This window comes from Ips typographus, linkage group LG15 (assembly GCF_016097725.1).
Source record: "Ips typographus isolate SLU linkage group LG15, UJ_Ityp_2.0, whole genome shotgun sequence".
Lineage (NCBI taxonomy): Eukaryota > Metazoa > Arthropoda > Insecta > Coleoptera > Curculionidae > Ips > Ips typographus.
In genome coordinates, this window is record NC_138436.1 from 7,619,477 (window position 1) to 7,642,054 (window position 22,578).

Below are 22,578 nucleotides of genomic sequence, written 5' to 3' on the forward strand. Positions count from 1 at the left end.
TTGCTTTTTGAGCTAGAGCGCCCATCTTACCGTCATTTTATGTTAAAATTTCCCGGAAAACACTCTGGTGAAGTCGGTTTTGTGATATCTCAAAAACTAACCGAGTTAGAGCAGAAATTTCACTTTTTTATGTTTAATTCGCTAGCAACTCGGCCGAGTTTGGAGATATGGGAAATCTGACTGCGGATTTGAAATCGGCGACCCCAAATTAGTCGAAAACGAGTGGTCACTTGGGGGGTCTAAATTAAAAAACAAAAAAGTTGTGAGCGGAAAGTGCTTTGCTCACACTAAAAACCAACTTTTTTGCTTTTTAAGCTAGAGCGTTCATCTTACCGTCATTTTATGTTAAAATTTGCCGGAAAACACTCTGGTGAAGTCGGTTTTGTGATATCTCCAAAACTAACCGAATTAGAGCAAAAATTTCACATTTTAACCACTAATTTGCGAGTAACTTGGCCAGGTTAAGAGATTCCGAAATTCTGACTGCGGATTTGAAATCAGCGACCCCAAATTAGTCGAAAACGAGTGGTCACTTGGGGGGTCTAAATTAAAAAACAAAAAAGTTGTGAGCGGAAAGTGCTTTGCTCACACTAAAAACCAACTTTTTTGCTTTTTAAGCTAGAGCGTTCATCTTACCGTCATTTTATGTTAAAATTTGCCGGAAAACACTCTGGTGAAGTCGGTTTTGTGATATCTCAAAAACTAACCGAGTTACACCGGAAAAACCTTTTGATTTCCCTAGAAGCTCACATTTTTTTGATTTTTAACTTAAAAATTCGACTATCAAGTCAATTTACACAATAATTTACTTTTTTTTTTTGATAAAAATAATGATTTTATTTGATTTCTTTTTTAAATTTTTGTCAAATTGACAGGTACGTCAAAAGGGCTGATTTTCGAAACGGAAATCCAGTTTGAGGATGACAAATTTTTCAGTCACACTCTGGAACAGTATTGGAAACAGGTGAGATACATTTTTGTCATAAAAAAAAAATATTAAAAAAAAAACAGAAAAAACAAAAAAAAAAATGCAAAAATTTAGAAAAAATAAAAAATTTGCAATAAAACAGAATAAAAAATTGAAAAAAACAAATTATAAAAAAAAAAAAAAAAAAAAAATAAATAAAAAACAAAGAAAAAAAATCGTAAAAATTGTAGATAAACAAGAAAAAGTTGATAAACAAATTAAAAAACAATTAAAATCTGAAATGTCAGTCAGTGGCGGCCATTTTGAATTTTTTTCAAAAACCGACTTTGTACTCGTTTTCGACTAATTTTGGGACGAGCAATTCAGTGGTGACGTTTATTTTGACGTCACTCTCTCCCAAACTCAAAAAATCTAATTTCTCAAACTGGATGACAGATACGAACAAACTGACTGCAGAAATGGATTCCCCGTCCCCGAATTAGTCGAAAACGAGTACCATCAAGCCTGGATTATTTCAAGCCAAAATGGCGGAAATTGTGACAGTTTGACGTGTTTTGACAGGTATTCGACATTGGCAAGAACACCAGCACGCCGGTGTGCGCGCTCGACTATTTCCATCACGTGACCGCGGGCCGTTACGTCATCATGGCGGCCACGCCCACTCGTCTCTACTACTTTAGCGGTCACGTGACCCATCCCGAGGACAAACCTGCGCTCCAACACGTGTTTCATCGTTACTTGCACGTGCCCGAAACCGACACTTATTTAGGTCCGTTTTTTTGACAGATTTTTGACAGATTTTGACGTTTCACGTATTTTGACAGCCATCGACAGTCAGCTCAACTACTCGAAATTGCAATTCTGGTGCGACGACTCGGTCACGCCCAATCAGTTTGCGTGGATCACGGAAAAGGGCGTGTACTACGGTCAGGTGCGTGGTAAAACAATTATCTCGAACTGGGTGACAGTTACTGTCAAACTGACTTCGGAAATGGATTCCCTGACCCCGTTTTAGTCGAAAACGAGTGGTCACTTCGTATGTCTAAGTTGACCAATAACAAAGTTGTTTTCAGTTCAAGGTGGCGCTGTTAGCGCTTCAACGCTCTGTAACTCGGTTATTTGCACAGATAACCCCCCCGAGTTTGTACTCGTTTTCGACTAACTTGGGGACGCTCTATTCGTTCCCGCTGTCAAATTTGCGATATTTGGTCAACTAACCGAGTTGGACCCAAAATTCAGGGTTTTAACGGGTAAAATGTCAGTTACTCGAGCTGGGTGAGAGGTACGTCAATTCTGACTTCGGAAATGGATTCCCCGTCCCCGAATTAGTCGAAAACGAGTGGTCACTTCGTATGTCTAACTTGACCAACAACAAAGTTGTTTCTAGTTCAAGATAGCGCCGTTAGCGCTTCAACGCTCTGTAACTCGGTTATTTGTCCAGATAACCCCCCCGAGTTTGTACTCGTTTTTGACTAACTTGGGGACGCTCTATTCGTTCCAGCTGTCAAATTTGCGATATTTGGTCAACTAACCGAGTTGGACCCAAATATCAGGGGTTTAACGGTTAAAATGTCAGTTACTCGAGCTGGGTGAGAGGTACGTCAATTCTGACTTCGGAAATGGGTTCCCTGACCCCGAATTAGTCGAAAACGAGTGGTCACTTCGTATGTCTAAGTTGACCAATAACAAAGTTGTTTTCAGTTCAAGATGGCGCTGTTAGCGCTTCAACGCTCTGTAACTCGGTTATTTGTCCAGCTAACCCCCCCGAGTTTGTACTCGTTTTCGACTAACTTGGGGACGCTCTATTCGTTCCAGCTGTCAAATTGGCGATATTTTGTCAACTAACCGAGTTGGACCCAAAATTCAGGGTTTTAACGGGTAAAATGTCAGTTACTCGAGCTGGGTGAGAGGTACGTCAATTCTGACTTCGGAATTGAAATCGGCGACCCCAAATTAGTCGAAAACGAGTGGTCACTCGGGGGGTCTAAGTGAAAAAATAACCAAGTTATTTTTAAACGTCTAGGCCGCTGTTTTTTTATTTTCTGAGCTTCTGAGTCGAATCTGTACAATTCTGAACTTGCGAAACTTTTTTTGGACTCTCTGAGCTTGGAAAGTATTTTGAGACGTCCGACACAGAATTTTTAACGGTATGAGCTTCTGAGTCATTTTTTTTACAATTCTGAGCTCTCAAAACAATTTCTGAGCTTCTGAGACAAAATTTTACAATTTTGGGCTCTGCAAACGTTTTATGCGCTTTGTAAGGTATTTTAAAACACGTGAGTCACTATTTTGAAATTTCTGAGTTTCTGAGCTAATATTTTTGAATTTCTGAGCCTCACAGACAAATTTTTTACAATTTTGAGCTTTTCAAACCTTCTATGGACAATCTCAGTTTGAAAGGGATTTTGAAACGTCTGAATCATTATTTTCTAATTTCTGAGTCATTTTTTACAATTCTGAGCTCTCAAAACAATTTCTGAGCTTCTGAGACAAAATTTTACAATTTTAGGCATTTCAGACCTTTTACGGACACTCTAAATTTGAAAGAAATTTTTAGTCAATATTTTTACTTTCTGAGCTTCTGAGTCGACTTTTTACAGTTCTGAGCTCTCAAAGGAATTTCTGAGACACAATTTTACAATTTTGGGCTCTAGAAACGTTTTGTGATTTTTCCATGCTTAAAAGGTATTTTAAGACGTCCGAGTTACTATTTTTAAATTTCTGAGCTTCTGAGACAAATTGTTACATTTTGGATTCTCAAAGTGTTTCGTAGAATTTCTGAGCTTAAAAGAGTAATTTTAAGTCGTTTGGGTCGCTTTTTTTTAAATTTCTGAGCAACTATTTTCTAATATATGAGCTTCTGAGACTAGACGTCTGAGTCGCAATTTTTAATTTCTGAGCTTTCTAATGGATTTTTCAAAAGTGTTTTTTACTTTCAAGCTCAGAAGGTTCAAAAAACTTTTTGAGAACCCAAAATTTTCAAAAATTGTCTCAGAAGTTCAGACTTAAAACATAATGACTCAGAAATTTTCAAATAGTGACTCTTGACGTTTTAAAATCGTTTTTAAGCTTAGAAAGGCCACAAAACGTTTTGAGAGCACGGAATTTTAAAATTTTGCCTCAGAAATTGTTTTGACAGCTCAGAACTGTAAAACGTCGTCTCAGATGATCAGAAAGTTGAAAATATTGACTCAAGACGTTTAAAAATGGCTTTCAAGCTCAGACTGTCCACCAAACCTTTTGAAAGCTCAGAATTGTAAAAAATGACTCAGAAATTTAAAAATGGTGGCTCAGAAGTCTTAGTTTTCCTTTCAACCTCACAAAGTCTTAAAAAAAGGTTTTGAAAGCTAAGAATTGTAAAAAGCCGACTCAGATGCTCAGAAAATTAAAACACAGCGGGTCAGACGTTTTGAAATAACTTTGTTATTTTTCTACTTAGACCCCCCGAGTGACCACTCGTTTTCGACTAATTTCGGGTCGCCGATTTCAATTCAGCAGTCAGAATTCACGTATCTATCACCTAGCTCGAGTAACTCACAAATTAACCGTTAAAAACTTGAATTTTGGGTCCAACTCGCTTAGTTGACCAAATATCGTAAATTTGACAGTTGGAACGAATAGAGCGTCCCCAAGTTAGTCGAAAAGGAGTACAAACTCGGGGGGGTTATCTGGACAAATAACCGAGTTACAGAGCGTTGAAGCGCTAACAGCGCCATCTTGAACTAGAAACAGCTTTGTTATTGGCCAACTTAGACATACGAAGTGACCACTCGTTTTCGACTAATTCGGGGTCAAGGAATCCATTTCCGAAGTCAGAATTGACGTACCTCTCACCCAGCTCGAGTAACTGACATTTTAACCGTTAAAACCCTGAATTTTTGGTCCAACTCGGTTAGTTGACCCAATATCGCAAATTTGACAGCGGGAACGAATAGAGCGTCCCCAAGTTAGTCGAAAACGAGTACAAACTCGGGTGGGTTATCTGGACAAATAACCGAGTTACAGAGCGTTGAAGCGTTAACGGCGCCATCTTGAACTAGAAACAACTTTGTTATTGGTCAACTTAGGCATACGAAGTGACCACTCGTTTTCGACTAATTTGGGGTCGCCGATTTCAATTCCGCTGTCAGAATTCACGTATCTATCACCCAGCTCGAGTAACTCACAAATTAACCGTTAAAAACCTGAATTTTGGGTCCAACTCGCTTAGTTGACCAAATATCGGAAATTTGACAGCTGGAACGAATAGAGCGTCCCGAAGTTAGTCGAAAAGGAGTACAAACTCGGGGGGGTTATTTGAACAAATAACCGAGTTACAGAGCGTTGAAGCGCTTACAGCGCCATCTTGATCTAGAAACAACTTTGTTATTGGTCAACTTAGATATACGAAGTAACCACTCGTTTTCGACTAATTTGGGGTCGCCGATTTCAATTCCGCTGTTAGAATTCACGTAAATATCACCTAGCTCGAGTAACTCACAAATTAACCGTTAAAAATCTGAATTTTGGGTCTAACTCACTTAGTTGACCAAATATTGTAAATTTGACAGCTGGAACGAATAGGGCGTCCCCAAGTTAGTCGAAAAGGAGTACAAACTCGGGGGGGTTATCTGTGCAAATAACCGAGTTACAGAGCGTTGAAGCGCTAACAGCGCCATCTTGAACTGAAAACAACTTTGTTATTGGTCAACTCAGACATACGAAGTGACCACTCGTTTTCGACTAATTCGGGGACGGGGAATCCATTTCCGAAGTCAGTTTGACAGTAACTGTCACCCAGTTCGAGATAATTGCCCGAGATGATTATTATCTTAAAAATATCTGAAAAACGGTTTTATGGCGCAGATCGACGCGTCCGCCGACGACAAAATGGCGTCTTTGAAGGAGAAAATCGCGTTTGTCGACTATCCGACGTCGATCGACGAGGATCCGTCGAAACGTCATCCGATCGCGGCGGCCATGACCGAATTCCACCTGCTCTTAGGCTACGCGGACGGCATCAGAGGCGTCTGTCTTCTGAGCGGTCACGTGGTCTACGAGGACGTTTACAACGAGGCGTTTGGCCGATTGGTGAGCGTGGTGCGCGACCTCAGAACCGGTAATTTTCTGATCTTGCGCGCTTCCAGGGCGCATCCGCCATTTTGTTTTTTTTTTTCCAGGCGACATTTGGGCGGTTTCCGAAAACGCCATGTTTCGATTCAGGGTGCGTCGCGAGGCTAGAGACATCTGGCGCATCTACTGCGCCAACAACCAGTTCGAGTTGGCGAAAAAGTACTCGAAAGACGACGACGCCTGCTACAATCAGGTGAGAAAATTCAAAATGGCGCCCGAACGCGTCGAGTTAGAGGGGTCAAGTTTGTACTCGTTTTCGACTAATTTGGGGTCAAGGAATCCATTTCCGCTGTCAGTTTGACAGTAGCTGTCACTCAGTTCGAGATAATTACTTTTTTTCGGTTTGTGTGACAGATACGCAAAAAGTAACATCACCACTGAATTCCTCGTCCCCGAATTAGTCGAAAACGAGTCCAATCTCGATTTTTTTTGAAAAGTCAAAATGGCGTCCCTGGACGCCATTTGCAATTTCCGCCATTTTGGTTTTAGATAATCAGGGCTTGTTTGTACTCGTTTTCGACTAATTTGGGGTCAAGGAATCCATTTCCGCTGTCAGTTTGACAGTAACCGTCACTCAGTTCGTGAAACTGTCTTCTGAGCCGGTAAAATGTCTGCACAAGGTTTTTCTTGCTCAGAAACGCTAAGAAGCTTGTCAGTGTCTCCAAAACGTGGCTAGAAATTTTATCAGTAGCTCAGAAGAATCTGTGGCTCTCAAACGGTCTTCTGAGCATTAAGAGCGTTTTCTGATCCTCTAAAAGGTTACTAGAAATGTTTTCAGTAGCTCAGAAGCATCAGCGGCTCTCAAACTGTCTTCTGAGCATTAAAAGTGTGTTCTGATCCTTTAAAACGTCACCAGAAATGTTTTTAGTGGCTCAGAAGAACCAGTAGCTGAAACTGTCTTCTGAGTCTGTAACAGGTCTGCAGGATTTTTTGCTTGCTCAGAAACCCTAAAAAGTCTGCCAAAATCTCTAAAACTGTCTTCTGAGCATCGAAAATGTTAGAGTTTTTTTTTCTTGCTCAGAAACATCACAAAATGTTACCAGAAGTTTTAAAACTGTTTTTAACAGCTCAGATTTGCTCAAAGGGTATCAGAAGCTTTCAAACTGTCTTCTGAGCTTTTCCAGTGTTGTCAGAGCTTCTCAAACGGGTTTATGGTCGCTCAGAGACACTGAAATGTTACCAGTGCCTCTCAAACTGTCTTTTGAGCATTTAAAGTGCCTTCTGATCGTCTAAAACGAAGCTCAGAAGCACCAATGGCTCTCAAACTGTATTCTGAGCCTCAAATTTGTTACGAAAGGTTCTCAAACTGTTTTTGCGCTGCTCAGATTCTGAAACTGTTTTTATGGCTCAGAAACACATTTTTTGTGTTTCTGAGCGTAGCAAATGGTTTTCTGAGCTGCACAAGACGTAACACTGGCTGTCAAACAGTTTTCCAGTCTTTGAGTTGTCTGAATTGACATTTGAAGCATTTTTGATGTCCAGAACGTGTCAAAAGACGTCATCAGTACCGTACGAGGCACATTTACACCAAAAGTTTCAGTTTTCAGCCGAAAAACACAACTTTTTTGTTTGTCACGCTAGAATTGACGTCTCAATGTCATTTTATGTTAAAATTTTCCGGAAAACACGCTGGTGAAGTCGGTTTTGTGATATCTCCTAAACTAACCGAGTTAGAGCAGAAATTTCACTTTTTTATGTTTAATTCGCAAGGAACTCGGCTAGGTTAAGAGATATGGGAAATTTGACTGCGGATTTGGAATCAGCGACCCCAAATTAGTCGAAAACGAGTGGTCACTTGGGGGGTCTAAATTAAAAACCAAAAAAGTTGTGAGCGGAAAGTGATTTGCGCGCACTAAAAACCAACTTTGTTGCTTTTTGAGCTAGAGCGTTCATCTTACCGTCATTTTATGTTAAAATTTCCTGGAAAACACTCTGGTGAAGTCGGTTTTGTGATATCTCAAAAACTAACCGAGTTCGAGCAGAAATTTTACTTTTTTATGTTTAATTTGCAAGGTACTCGGCCAGGTTAGGAGATATGAGAAATCTGACTGCGGATTCGGAATCAGCGACCCCAAATTAGTCGAAAACGAGTGGTCACTTGGGGGGTCTAAATTAAAAAACAAAAAAGTTGTGAGCGGAAAGTGTTTTGCGCGCACTAAAAACCAACTTTGTTGCTTTTTAAGCTAGAGCGCCCATCTTACCGTCATTTTATGTTAAAATTTCCTGGAAAACACTCTGGTGAAGTCGGTTTTGTGATATCTCAAAAACTAACCGAGTTCGAGCAGAAATTTTACTTTTTTATGTTTAATTTGCAAGGTACTCGGCCAGGTTAGGAGATATGAGAAATCTGACTGCGGATTCGGAATCAGCGACCCCAAATTAGTCGAAAACGAGTGGTCACTTGGGGGGTCTAAATTAAAAAACAAAAAAGTTGTGAGCGGAAAGTGATTTGCGCGCACTAAAAACCAACTTTGTTGCTTTTTGAGCTAGAGCGCCCATCTTACCGTCATTTTATGTTAAAATTTCCTGGAAAACACTCTGGTGAGGTCGGTTTTGTAATATCTCCAAAACTAACCGAGTTAGAGCAGAAATTTCACTTTTTTATGTTTAATTTGCAAGAAACTCGGCCGGGTTAGGAGATATGAGAAATCTGACTGCGGATTTGAAATCAGCGACCCCAAATTAGTCGAAATCGAGTGGTCACTTGGGGGGTCTAAATTAAAAAACAAAAAAGTTGTGAGCGGAAAGTGTTTTGCGCCCACTAAAAACCAACTTTGTTGCTTTTTAAGCTAGAGCGCCCATCTTACCGTCATTTTATGTTAAAATTTCCTGGAAAACACTCTGGTGAAGTCGGTTTTGTGATATCTCAAAAACTAACCGAGTTCGAGCAGAAATTTTACTTTTTTATGTTTAATTTGCAAGGTACTCGGCCAGGTTAGGAGATATGAGAAATCTGACTGCGGATTCGGAATCAGCGACCCCAAATTAGTCGAAAACGAGTGGTCACTTGGGGGGTCTAAATTAAAAAACAAAAAAGTTGTGAGCGGAAAGTGATTTGCGCGCACTAAAAACCAACTTTGTTGCTTTTTGAGCTAGAGCGCCCATCTTACCGTCATTTTATGTTAAAATTTCCTGGAAAACACTCTGGTGAGGTCGGTTTTGTGATATCTCCAAAACTAACCGAGTTAGAGCAGATATTTCACTTTTTTATGTTTAATTCGCAAGGAACTCGGCTAGGTTAAGAGATATGGGAAATTTGACTGCGGATTTGGAATCAGCGACCCCAAATTAGTCGAAATCGAGTGGTCACTTGGGGGGTCTAAATTAAAAAACAAAAAAGTTGTGAGCGGAAAGTGTTTTGCGCGCACTAAAAACCAACTTTGTTGCTTTTTGAGCTAGAGCGCCCATCTTACCGTCATTTTATGCTAAAATTTCCTGGAAAACACTCTGGTGAAGTCGGTTTTGTAATATCTCCAAAACTAACCGAGTTAGAGCAGAAATTTCAGTTTTTTATCTTTAATTCGCAAGCAACTCGGCCGGATTAGGAGATATGAGAAATCTGACTGCGGATTCGGAATCAGCGACCCCAAATTAGTCGAAAACAAGTGGTCACTTGGGGGGTCTAAATTAAAAACCAAAAAAGTTGTGAGCGGAAAGTGATTTGCGCGCACTAAAAACCAGCTTTGTTGCTTTTTAAGCTAGAGCGCCCATCTTACCGTCATTTTATGCTAAAATTTCCTGGAAAACACTCTGGTGAGGTCGGTTTTGTAATATCTCCAAAACTAACCGAGTTAGAGCAGATATTTCACTTTTTTATGTTTAATTCGCAAGGAACTCGGCTAGGTTAAGAGATATGGGAAATTTGACTGCGGATTTGGAATCAGCGACCCCAAATTAGTCGAAATCGAGTGGTCACTTGGGGGGTCTAAATTAAAAAACAAAAAAGTTGTGAGCGGAAAGTGTTTTGCGCGCACTAAAAACCAACTTTGTTGCTTTTTGAGCTAGAGCGCCCATCTTACCGTCATTTTATGCTAAAATTTCCTGGAAAACACTCTGGTGAAGTCGGTTTTGTAATATCTCCAAAACTAACCGAGTTAGAGCAGAAATTTCACTTTTTTATGTTTAATTTGCTAGAAACTCGGCCGGGTTAGGAGATATGAGAAATCTGACTGCGGATTTGAAATCAGCGACCCCAAATTAGTCGAAATCGAGTGGTCACTTGGGGGGTCTAAATTAAAAACCAAAAAAGTTGTGAGCGGAAAGTGATTTGCGCGCACTAAAAACCAGCTTTGTTGCTTTTTAAGCTAGAGCGCCCATCTTACCGTCATTTTATGCTAAAATTTCCTGGAAAACACTCTGGTGAGGTCGGTTTTGTAATATCTCCAAAACTAACCGAGTTAGAGCAGATATTTCACTTTTTTATGTTTAATTCGCAAGGAACTCGGCTAGGTTAAGAGATATGGGAAATTTGACTGCGGATTTGGAATCAGCGACCCCAAATTAGTCGAAATCGAGTGGTCACTTGGGGGGTCTAAATTAAAAAACAAAAAAGTTGTGAGCGGAAAGTGTTTTGCGCGCACTAAAAACCAACTTTGTTGCTTTTTGAGCTAGAGCGCCCATCTTACCGTCATTTTATGCTAAAATTTCCTGGAAAACACTCTGGTGAAGTCGGTTTTGTAATATCTCCAAAACTAACCGAGTTAGAGCAGAAATTTCACTTTTTTATGTTTAATTTGCTAGAAACTCGGCCGGGTTAGGAGATATGAGAAATCTGACTGCGGATTTGAAATCAGCGACCCCAAATTAGTCGAAATCGAGTGGTCACTTGGGGGGTCTAAATTAAAAACCAAAAAAGTTGTGAGCGGAAAGTGATTTGCGCGCACTAAAAACCAGCTTTGTTGCTTTTTAAGCTAGAGCGCCCATCTTACCGTCATTTTATGCTAAAATTTCCTGGAAAACACTCTGGTGAGGTCGGTTTTGTGATATCTCAAAAACTAACCGAGTTAGAGCTAGAAAACGAAAATTTCAGGTTCTGATCAAGGAAGCGGACGTGCTGTTCGAGCGTAAGCAGTACGCTTTAAGCGCTCAGCGCTACGCAGAGACTCGCACCTCTTTCGAAGCAGTTTGCTTGAAATTCCTGGACAAAAGTCAGCGGGACGCTTTACTCGTGTTCCTGCGCAGCAAACTCGACACTTTGGAGGGGAAAAACAAGGCGCAAATCACGATGATCGTGATTTGGACGGTCGAACTCTACCTGACCAAATTAGATCGCATGCGTCGCGACGGTTTGGAAAAATCCGCTTCGTACGCCGCCATTTTGAAGGAATTCGACGCTTTCGTGGCGCTGCGCGCCTGCGCCGAATCCATCCGCACCAACAAAACGACCGTGTACGAGTTGATGCAAAGTCACGGCGACGCCGCCAACTTGACGAAACTCTACATCGTGCACAAGGATTTCGAACGGTTGATACGTCATCAGATTTTTAAAAATGACTTTTTCGCCGCCTTGGACGTGCTCAAGAGTCAAAATAACGCGGAACTGTACTACCAGTTTGCGCCGGTCCTGATGCAGGAAGTGACCAAATTGACGGTGAAAACGCTGATCGAGCAGGGGAGGCGGTTGAGCGCGACGCGGCTTTTGCCCGCGCTGGTCGCGTGCGCCGACGCGTTCGAGGTGATTAGGTGAGTTTTCCGCCATTTTGGGTTGAGTTAGGTGGGGCTTCATGGTACTCGTTTTCGACTAATTCGGGGACGGGGAATACGGTGGTGAAGTCGGTTTTGCCGTATCTCTGTTCCAGTTCGAGAAAACCCATTTTTGAGGGGTTTGCGTTTCGATTGGAGCAAAATGGTTGCCACCGCTCGATTCCCCGTCCTCGATTTAGTCGGAAACGAGTCTAATCTCGATTTTTTTGGAAAAGTCAAAATGGCGGCTCAGACGCCATTTTGCAATTTCCGCCATTTTGGTTTGAGATAGAGGGGCCGTGTTTGTACTCGTTTTCGACTAATTTGGGGTCAAGGAATCCATTTCCGAAGTCAGTTTGACAGTAGCTGTCACCCAGTTCGAGAAACTTACCATAAATCGAGTGGGTGAGGAGTTAGAGGAAAATTAACCCCACCACTCGATTCCCCATCCTCGATTTAGTCGAAAACGAGTATAAACTCGATTTTTTTGAAAAAAAATCAAAATGGCGGCTCAGACGCCATTTTGCAAATTTTGCCATTTTGGTTTAAGATAGAGGGGCCGTGTTTGTACTCGTTTTCGACTAATTTGGGGTCAAGGAATCCATTTCCGAAGTCAGTTTGACAGTAGCTGTCACCCAGTTCGAGAAACTTACCATAAATCGAGTGGGTGAGGAGTTAGAGGAAAATTAACCCCACCACTCGATTCCCCATCCTCGATTTAGTCGAAAACGAGTATAAACTCGATTTTTTTGAAAAAAAATCAAAATGGCGGCTCAGACGCCATTTTGCAAATTTTGCCATTTTGGTTTAAGATAGAGGGGCCGTGTTTGTACTCGTTTTCGACTAATTTGGGGTCAAGGAATCCATTTCTGAAGTCAGTTTGACAGTAGCTGTCACCCAGTTCGAGAAACTTACCATAAATCAACTGGGTGAGGAGTTAGAGGAAAATTAACCCCACCACTCGATTCCCCATCCTCGATTTAGTCGAAAACGAGTACCTACAAACTCGATTTTTTTGAAAAAAATCAAAATGGCGGCCGTAAACGCCATTTTGCATTTTCCGCCATTTTGCTTTAAGATAGATGGGTCGTGTTTGTACTCGTTTTCGACTAATTTGGGGACGGGGAATTCATTCCCGCTGTCAGATTTGACGTGTCTGTCACTCAGTTCGAGAAACTTGATTTTGTAAGTTAATTTGTCTTTTTCTGAGCACCGCAGACGTTGTAACTAAATTTCTGAGCCTCAAAAACTATTTTCAATCACCCGAGAGGCTTTTTCAAAAATTGTTGAAACTTAAATTCGTAATTGACCTTCTGAGTCATCGATTTCTGAGCTTCTGAGACTTATTCTAATATTTCTGAGATTTGAAATTTTTTTCTGAAAATTTCTGAACCTGAAGAACATTTTTAAACATTTCTATGATTATTTTCTAATTTCTGAGCTTCTGAGACTTATTCTAATATTTCTGAGATTTGAAATTTTTTTCTGAAAATTTCTGAACCTGAAGACCATTTTTAAACATTTCTATGATTATTTTCTAATTTCTGAGCTTCTGAGACTTATTTTATTATTTCTGAGCGTTCAAAACTTTTTTGGTACTTTCTGATTCTGAAAGTCATTTTCAAACATCTGATTCATCAATTTTTGAGTTTCTGAGACCAATTTTTTTTTATTATTTTCCAATTTCTGAGCTTCTGAGACTTATTTTAGGATTTCTGAGCCGTCAAGACTTTTTCGATACTTTCTGGTTCTAAAGGTCCTTTTCAAACATCTGATTCGTTAATTTTTGATTTCTGAGCTTCTGAGTACAATTTTAAAATTTCTGATACTGGTCGTGGTGTGGCGTTGTCTTCTGAGCACTCTTCTGAGACAAATTAAGCTTGTGAAGGATTTTTTGCTGTTTTCTGAGCTATTTTCGTAAAAATCTACGTCACTATTGAATTTTTGTAGGAAAAAAATATTAAACGGCGTTTTCTGAGCCTTCTGAGACACTGAAAAAATTTCTAATTTACGCGCTGATATTTTTTGTCTTCTGAGCCATTTTTTCAGGTAACAATATTTGCTGATATTTTAGTTTTCTGAGTCTTTCCGGTTTTGTATTCTGAGCCCCCTTTTTAAAGTGTTTTTGTCTTCTGAGTCATTTTTAACCTTTCTTTTAATTATTCAATTTTCTGAGCCTTGTTTTGTGTTTTCTGAGCTATTTCTTCTCAGCCGAACTTTTGAGCTTTTTCAATGTTTTTAGTCTTCTGAGTCTATATATTTTTGTCTTCTGAGCTCTTTTTGGTGTTTTCGCCTTCTGAGCCGTTTTGCAGATATTTTTTAAACTTTGGGGTTTCTATTTGTGCCTTCTGAGTCATTTTTTCATTCCTTTAATTATTTGGCTTTCTGAGTCTTGTTTTGTGTCTTCTGAGTCATTTTCCAGATCTTCTGAGTCGCTTAGGCAAAAACTACTTTTACCATTAAATTCCTCGTCCTCGAATTAGTCGGAAACGAGTACAAACTCGATTTTTTCGGAAAAATTCAAAATGGCGCCCGCAGGCGCCATTTGCAATTTCCGCCATTTTGACTTAAGATAGAGGGGCCGTGTTTGTACTCGTTTTCGACTAATTCGGGGTCAAGGAATCCATTTTTAACGTCAAATTGACAGTAGCTGTCACCCAGTTTGAGAAACTTGTTTCAACTGTCATTTTTTTGACAGGTACCTGGAATTTTGCGTCGGCAAACTGAAGAACACGGACCGCGCCATTCACAATCTGTTGCTGTCGTTGTACGCGAAATGCGATCCCGCCAAACTGATGGACTATTTGAACGCGCAAGGTCCGGACCTCAGTTTGGTAAGTTTGCTTTTACCACTTTGGCACTTTTGGCTTGAAACGTGAAAATTTTGCAATTTTAACCTCAGAAATGGATTCCCCGACCCCGAATTAGTCGAAAACGAGTACCATCAAGCCTGGGCTAGCTCAAGCCAAAATGGCGGAAATTGCAAATGGCGCCCGCGAGCGCCATTTTGAATTTTTCCAAAAAAATCGAGTTTGTACTCGTTTCCGACTAATTCGAGGACGAGGAATTTAATGGTGACGGTAATTTTTTTCTGAGACGACTCAGAAGACTGCAAATGACTCAGAAGACCGAATGATTTAAAAAAATTGGTTAAAAAATGACTCAGAAGACACGAATAGAGACTACAAACTCTAAAAATATCGTCATTTTGAAAAAATAGCTCAGAAGACAGAAGAAACACTAAAAAATAGCTCAGAAAACAAAAAACACTAAAAATATAACTCAGAAGCCAAAAACTTAATGGCTCAGAAGACTAAAAATTTTACTAAAAAAATAAAAATTATCACCAAATGCAATGGTTCAGAAATAGCTCAGAAGACACCAAACCGTGCCTCAGAAGATCAAAATTACTTAAAAGTTCACAAGAATAATTTAAAAGCCCTAAAATGGCTCAGAAGACACAAAACAAGACTCAGAAGACTGAATGATTAAAAGAATTGGTAAAAATGGATCAGAAGACAAAAACGGAATGACTCAGAACACAAAAAATTTGTCTGAGAAAATTAAAACTCATCAGCAAAAGAAATGATTGATAAATCCCAAAATGGCTCAGAAGACACAAAACAAGGCTCAGAAGACTATATAATATGTAGAATTGGAAAAAAATGACTCAGAATGCACAAATATAGAATCCAAATCCTAAAAATGTTGTGAAAACCTGAAAAATGGCTCAGAAGACAAAAAAACACTAAAAAAAGAGCTCAGAAGACAAAAACTGAATGACTCAGAACACTAAAAATTTGGTTGCTGAAATCAAAAAATAATTAGCAAAAGAAATGTTTTAGTAATCCCGAAATAGCTCAGAAGACACGAAACCGAGACTCAGAAGACCAAAATGACTTAATTAGTTTAGAAGAATAAAAACGGATGAGATGATTGCAAAGTATTTATAAAAAAATGTCTCAGAAGACAAAACAAGACTCAGAAGACCTAATAATTAAAAGAATGGCTCAGAAGGCACAAATAGAAACTCTGGAGTCTGAAATATTCGTAAATTGGCTCAGAAGACACAAACACTGAAAAGGAGTTCAGAAGACAAAACAAAATTACTCAGAAGACTAAAAATATAAAAACGAGCTCAGAAGATATAAAAGAGGACTCAGAAGACTAAATAATTTTAAAAAATACTCAGAATGTACAAATAAAGATTCCAAAGTCTGAAAATATTGTTACTTGGAAAAATGGCTCAGACGACAAAAACGCACTAAAAAGAGCTCAGAAGACAAAAACGAAAAGACTCAGAAGGCGAATGTCAGCGAGTACAAAACAAGTTTACCATTAGAAATTCTTTCGGTGTCTCAGAAAAAGAGCTCAGAAGACAAAAAAACGAAATGGCTCAGAAGACTGAAAATTTGGCCGAGAAAATTAAAAATTTATGAGCAAAGGAAATGTTTCAGAAATCCCGAAATAGCTCAGCCAAAACAAGACTCAGAAGACCTAATAATTAAAAGTGACTCAGAAGACTAAAAGCATTAAGAAGAGCTTAGAAGACTTAAACTGAAAGACTCAGAAGACAATTAACAGCGAGTGACATAAACGGACCAGTTTACGATCAGAAATTGTTTCGGTGTCTCAGAAGGCTCAGAAGACTTTTTCGAAAAAAAATCGAGTTTGGGCTCGTTTCCGACTAAATCGGGGACGGGGAATCCGGTGGTAAGGTTCGTTTCGACTTTTCATAAACGAAAAGTGCAAAAATCAACTTTCTCGAACTGGGTGAGAGTTAGCGGAAAACTGACTCGAAAAATGGATTCCCTGACCCCAAATTAGTCGAAAACGAGTACCAACTTGACTGTGGTACCGTCAAAATTTTGGTCGGTACCGCTTCGGTTCCGGCGGTACCATTCGAGAAATTTTACCGTTTTTGCGCTAAAAATCGAATTTTACAGTTTTTTTTTTCGTTCGCGCTCAGATCAACTACGACGTGTACTTTGCTCTGAACCTGTGCACCGAACATAAGCTGAAAGAGGCGTGCGTCAAACTGTACAGTTTGTTGGGCATGTGGGAGTCGGCGGTCGATTTGGCTTTGGAAATCGATCTCGGATTGGCCAAGCTGGTGGCCGATTTGCCGCCGAAAGAGGACGCGGAACTGCAGAAGAAATTGTGGCTGAAAATTGGTGAGTGCGCGCGAAAAACTCGAACTGGGTGGCAGATACGGTCAAAGTGACCGTGGAAATGGATTCCCCGACCCCGAATTAGTCGAAAACGAGTGGTCACTCGAGGGGTCCAAGTTGAAAAAGAAAAAAGTTGCGCGCGGAAAGTGTTTTGTCCGCACTAAAAACCAACTTTTTTGCTTTTCAAGCTAGAGCGTTCATCTTACCGTCATTTTATGCTAAAATTTCTCGGAAAACACTCTGGTGCAGTCGGTTTTTTGATATCTCAAAAACTAACCGAGTTACAGCGAAAAAACACATTTTTAACTTTGATTTTGCTAGAAACTCGAACTGGGTGAAAGTTACATAAATTCTGACCGCAGATTTGGATTCCCCGACCCCGAATTAGTCGAAAACGAGTGGTCACTCGGGGGGTTTAAGTTGAAAAAGAAAAAAGTTGCGTGCGGAAAGTGTTTTGTCCGCACTAAAAATCAACTTTGTTGCTTTTCAAGCTAGAGCGCCCGTCTAACCGTCATTTTATGCTAAAATTTCCCGGAAAACACTCTGGTGCAATCGGTTTGTTGATATCTCAAAAACTAACCGAGTTACAGCGAAAAAACACATTTTTAACTTTGATTTTGCTAGAAACTCGAACTGGGTGAAAGTTACATAAATTCTGACCGCAGATTTGGATTCCCCGACCCCGAATTAGTCGAAAACGAGTGGTCACTCGGGGGGTCTAAGTTGAAAAAGAAAAAAGTTGCGCGCGGAAAGTGTTTTGTTCGCACTGAAAACCAACTTTTTTACTTTTCTAGCTAGAGCGCCCGTCTTACCGTCATTTTATGCTAAAATTTCCCGGAAAACACGCTGGTGGAGTCGGTTTTTTGATATCTCAAAAACTAACCGAGTTACAGCGAAAAAACACATTTTTAACTTTGATTTTGCTAGAAACTCGAACTGGGTGAAAGTTGCATAAATTCTGAGCGCAGATTTGGATTCCCCGACCCCGAATTAGTCGAAAACGAGTGGTCACTCGGGGGGTCTAAGTTGAAAAAGAAAAAAGTTGCGCGCGGAAAGTGTTTTGTCCGCACTGAAAACCAACTTTTTTGCTTTTCAAGCTAGAGCGCCCATCTTACCGTCATTTTATGCTAAAATTTCCCGGAAAACACGCTGGTGGAGTCGGTTTGTTGATATCTCAAAAACTAACCGAGTTACAGCAAAAAAACACATTTTTAACTTTGATTTTGCTAGAAACTCGAACTGGGTGAAAGTTGCATAAATTCAGACCGCAGATTTGGATTCCCCGACCCCGAATTATTCGAAAACGGGTGGTCACTTGGGGGGTCTAAGTTGAAAAAGAAAAAAGTTGCGTGCGGAAAGTGCTTTGTCCGCACTGAAAACCAACTTTTTTGCTTTTCAAGCTAGAGCGCCCGTCTAACCGTCATTTTATGCTAAAATTTCCCGGAAAACACTCTGGTGAAGTCGGTTTGTTGATATCTCAAAAACTAACCGAGTTACAGCGAAAAAACACATTTTTAACTTTGATTTTGCTAGAAACTCGAACTGGGTGAAAGTTACATAAATTCTGACCGCAGATTTGGATTCCTCGACCCCGAATTAGTCGGAAACGAGTGGTCACTCGGGGGGTTTAAGTTGAAAAAGAAAAAAGTTGCGTGCGGAAAGTGTTTTGTCCGCACTGAAAACCAACTTTTTTGCTTTTCAAGCTAGAGCGTTCATCTTACCGTCATTTTATGTTAAAATTTCCTGGAAAACACGCTGGTGAAGTCGGTTTGTTGATATCTCAAAAACTAACCGAGTTACAGCGAAAAAACACATTTTTAACTTTGATTTTGCTAGAAACTCGAACTGGGTGAAAGTTGCATAAATTCAGACCGCAGATTTGGATTCCCCGACCCCGAATTAGTCGAAAACGAGTGGTCACTCGGGGGGTCTAAGTTGAAAAAGAAAAAAGTTGCGCGCGGAAAGTGTTTTGTCCGCACTAAAAACCAACTTTTTTGCTTTTCTAGCTAGAACGTTCATCTTACCGTCATTTTATGCTAAAATTTCCCGGAAAACACGCTGGTGGAGTCGGTTTGTTGATATCTCAAAAACTAACCGAGTTACAGCGAAAAAACACATTTTTAACTTTGATTTTGCTAGAAACTCGAACTGGGTGAAAGTTGCATAAATTCAGACCGCGGAAATGGATTCCCCGACCCCGAATTAGTCGAAAACGAGTGGTCACTTTGGGGGTCCAAGTTGAAAGAGAAAAAAGTTGCGCGCGGAAAGTGTTTTGTCCGCACTAAAAACCAACTTTTTTGCTTTTCAAGCTAGAGCGTTCGTCTAACCTTCATTTTATGTTAAAATTTCCTGGAAAACATGCTGGTGAAGTCGGTTTGTTGATATCTCAAAAACTAACCGAGTTACAGCGAAAAAATACATTTTTAACTTTGATTTTGCTAGAAACTCGAACTGGGTGAAAGTTACATAAATTCTGACCGCAGATTTGGATTCCCCGACCCCGAATTAGTCGAAAACGAGTGGTCACTCGGGGGGTCTAAGTTGAAAAAGAAAAAAGTTGCGCGCGGAAAGTGTTTCTTCCGCTAAAAACGCAACTTTTTTGCTTTTCTAGCTAGAGCGCCCGTCTAACCGTCATTTTATGTTAAATTTTCCCGGAAAACACTCTGGTGAAGTCTGTTTTTTGATATCACAAAAACTAACCGAGTTACAGCGAAAAAACACATTTTTAACTTTGATTTTGCTAGAAACTCGAACTGGGTGAAAGTTACATAAATTCTGACCGCAGATTTGGATTCCCCGACCCCGAATTAGTCGAAAACGAGTGGTCACTTCAGGGGTCTGAGTTGACCAATAAGAAAGTTATCTTAAGACGTCTGAGCCGCTATTTTTAAATTTTCTGAGCTTCTGAGTCGACTTATTACAATTCTGAGCTTTCAAAATCTCTTTTAGACCCTCTGAGCTTGAAAAGTATTTTAAGACGTCTGAGTCAGTATTTTAATGTTTCTGAGCCATTATTTTTTAATTTCTGAGATGTAAAAGTCTCTTCTGAGCTGAGTCTTCTTATTCTGAGCTTTTTAAACCTTTTATGAACACTTTGAGCTTGAAACGGACTTTGAGACGTATGAGTCACTATTTTATAATTTCTGAGTTAATTTTTTTACAATTCTGAGCTCTTAAACCGTCTTTGGACTATCTGAGCTTCTGAGTCGATTTTTAACAATTCTGAGCCATCAAAACCTCTTTTAGACTCTCTGAGCATGAAAAGTACGTTAAGACGTCTGAGTCAGTATTTTACACAACTAGTTTCTGAGCAACCATTCCTTAATTTCTGAGCTTCTGAGACAGTTGGTAAAATTCTGGGTTCTCAAAAAAAACGTTTTGTGGATCTTCTGAGCTTAAAAACTAGTCCACTCAGAAACTCTAAAAAACGTAGAAAATGGTTGCTCAGAAGCTCAGAAATTTAAAATTGCGACTCAGACGTCTTAAAATACTTTTTAAGCTTAAAAAGACCACAAAACGGTTTTAAAATCCCAAAATTGTAAAATTTTGTATCAGAAGCTCAGAAATGGTTTTGAGAGCTCAGAATTATAAAAAAAATTGATTCAGATGCTCAGAAAGTTGAAAATATTGACTCGGACGTTTAAAAATTACTTTCAAACTCAGATAGTCCACAAAACGTATTTTAGAGCTCAGAAATTACAATAAATAATGGCTCAGAAGCTCAGAAATTTAAAAACAGTAGCTCTGACGTCTTAAAGTACGTTTTAACCTTAGAAAGACCAGCAAACGGTTTTAGTTCCGAAAATTGCAAAATTTTGTATCAGAAGCTCAGAAATAGTTTTGAAGGCTCAGAACTGTAAAAAGTCGACTCAGAAAGTTAGAAATATTGACTCAGACGTTTCAAGAAAAATTAGTCGAAGACGACTGGTCAATCAAGTGGTCTGAATTAAAGAAAAAGAAAAAAGTTGCGTGCGGAAAGTGTTTTGCCCACACTAAAACGCAACTTTTTTATTTTTTACGCTAGAGCGCTCGTCTAACCGTCATTTTATGCTAAAATTTCCCGGAAAACACCCTGGTGAAGTCAGTTTGGTGATATCTCAAAAACTAACCGAGTTAGAGCAGACATTTCACTTTTTTATGTTTAATTCGCAAGGAACTCGGTCAGGTTACGATATATGGGAATTCTGACTGCGGATTTGGAATCAGCGACCCCAAATTAGTCGAAAACGAGTGGTCACTTGAGGGGTCCAAGTTGAAAAACAAAGAAGCTGCGTGCGGAAAGTGTTTCTTCCGCTAAAAACGCAACTTTTTTATTTTTCACGCTAGAGCGCTCGTCTAACCGTCATTTTATGCTAAAATTTCCCGGAAAACACTCTGGTGATGTCGGTTTGGTGATATCTCAAAAACTAACCGAGTTACAGCAAAAATTTGATATTTTAACCGCTAATTTGTGAGTAACTTGGCCAGGTTAAGAGATATGGGAATTCTGACTGCGGATTTGAAATTAGCGACCCCAAATTAGTCGAAAACGAGTGGTAACTTGAGGGGTCCAAGTTGAAAAACAAAGAAGCTGCGTGCGGAAAGTGTTTCTTCCGCTAAAAACGCAACTTTTTTATTTCTCACGCTAGAAGCGTCATCTCAAATTCATTCTATGCTAATTTTTACCAAGAAACACGCTGGTGAAGTCGGTTTGGTGATATCTCAAAAACTAACCGAGTTAGAGCAGAAATTTCATATTTTAACCACTAATTTGTGAGTAACTCGACCAGGTCAAGAGATATGGGAATGCTGACTGCGGATTTGAAATCAGCGACCCCAAATTAGTCGAAAACGAGTAGTCACTTGAGGGGTCCAAGTTGAAAATCAAAAAAGTTCCGTGCGGAAAGTGTTTCTTCCGCTAAAAACGCAACTTTTTTATTTCTCACGCTAGAAGCGTCATCTCAAATTCATTCTATGCTAATTTTTACCAAGAAACACGCTGGTGAAGTCGGTTTGGTGATATCTCAAAAAGTAACCGAGTTAGAGCAAAAATTTCATATTTTAACCACTAATTTGTGAGTAACTCGACCAGGTTAAGAGATATGGGAATTCTGACTGCGGATTTGAAATCGGCGACCCCAAATTAGTCGAAAACGAGTGGTCACTTGGGGGGTCCAAGTTGAAAAAGAAAAAAGTTGCGTGCGGAAAGTGTTTCTTCCGCTAAAAACGCAACTTTTTTATTTCTCACGCTAGAAACGTCATCTAAAATTCATTCTATGCTAATTTTTACCAAGAAACACTCTGGTGAAGTCGGTTTGGTGATATCTCAAAAAGTAACCGAGTTAGAGCAAAAATTTCATATTTTAACCACTAATTTGTGAGTAACTCGACCAGGTTAAGAGATATGGGAATTCTGACTGCGGATTTGAAATCAGCGACCCCAAATTAGTCGAAAACGAGTGGTCACTTGAGGGGTCCAAGTTGAAAAAGAAAAAAGTTGCGTGCGGAAAGTGTTTCTTTCGTTAAAAACTCAACTTTTTTAATTCTCACGCTAGAAACGTCATCTCAAATTCATTCTATGCTAATTTTTACCAAGAAACACGCTGGTGAAGTCGGTTTGGTGATATCTCAAAAACTAACCGAGTTAGAGCAAAAATTTCATATTTTAACCACTAATTTGCCAGTAACTCGGTCAGGTTAAGAGAT

The 22,578-nt window shown here is 39.7% G+C and overlaps 1 protein-coding gene across 2 annotated transcripts in view; it reads left to right on the forward strand.

Moving 5' to 3' along the window:
• LOC145738440 (vacuolar protein sorting-associated protein 18 homolog) overlaps positions 1–22,578 on the forward strand; it is a 35,161-nt gene that overhangs the window by 6,583 nt on the left and 6,000 nt on the right. For both annotated transcript variants that reach the window (XM_081993264.1, XM_081993263.1), the window contains exons 6-13: positions 876–964; positions 1,490–1,697; positions 1,753–1,859; positions 5,774–6,026; positions 6,088–6,233; positions 11,070–11,722; positions 14,421–14,556; positions 16,692–16,896. In XM_081993264.1, coding sequence (XP_081849390.1) covers positions 876–964; positions 1,490–1,697; positions 1,753–1,859; positions 5,774–6,026; positions 6,088–6,233; positions 11,070–11,722; positions 14,421–14,556; positions 16,692–16,896 — 1,797 coding nt within the window. The remainder of the gene's footprint in view (positions 1–875; positions 965–1,489; positions 1,698–1,752; positions 1,860–5,773; positions 6,027–6,087; positions 6,234–11,069; positions 11,723–14,420; positions 14,557–16,691; positions 16,897–22,578) is intronic.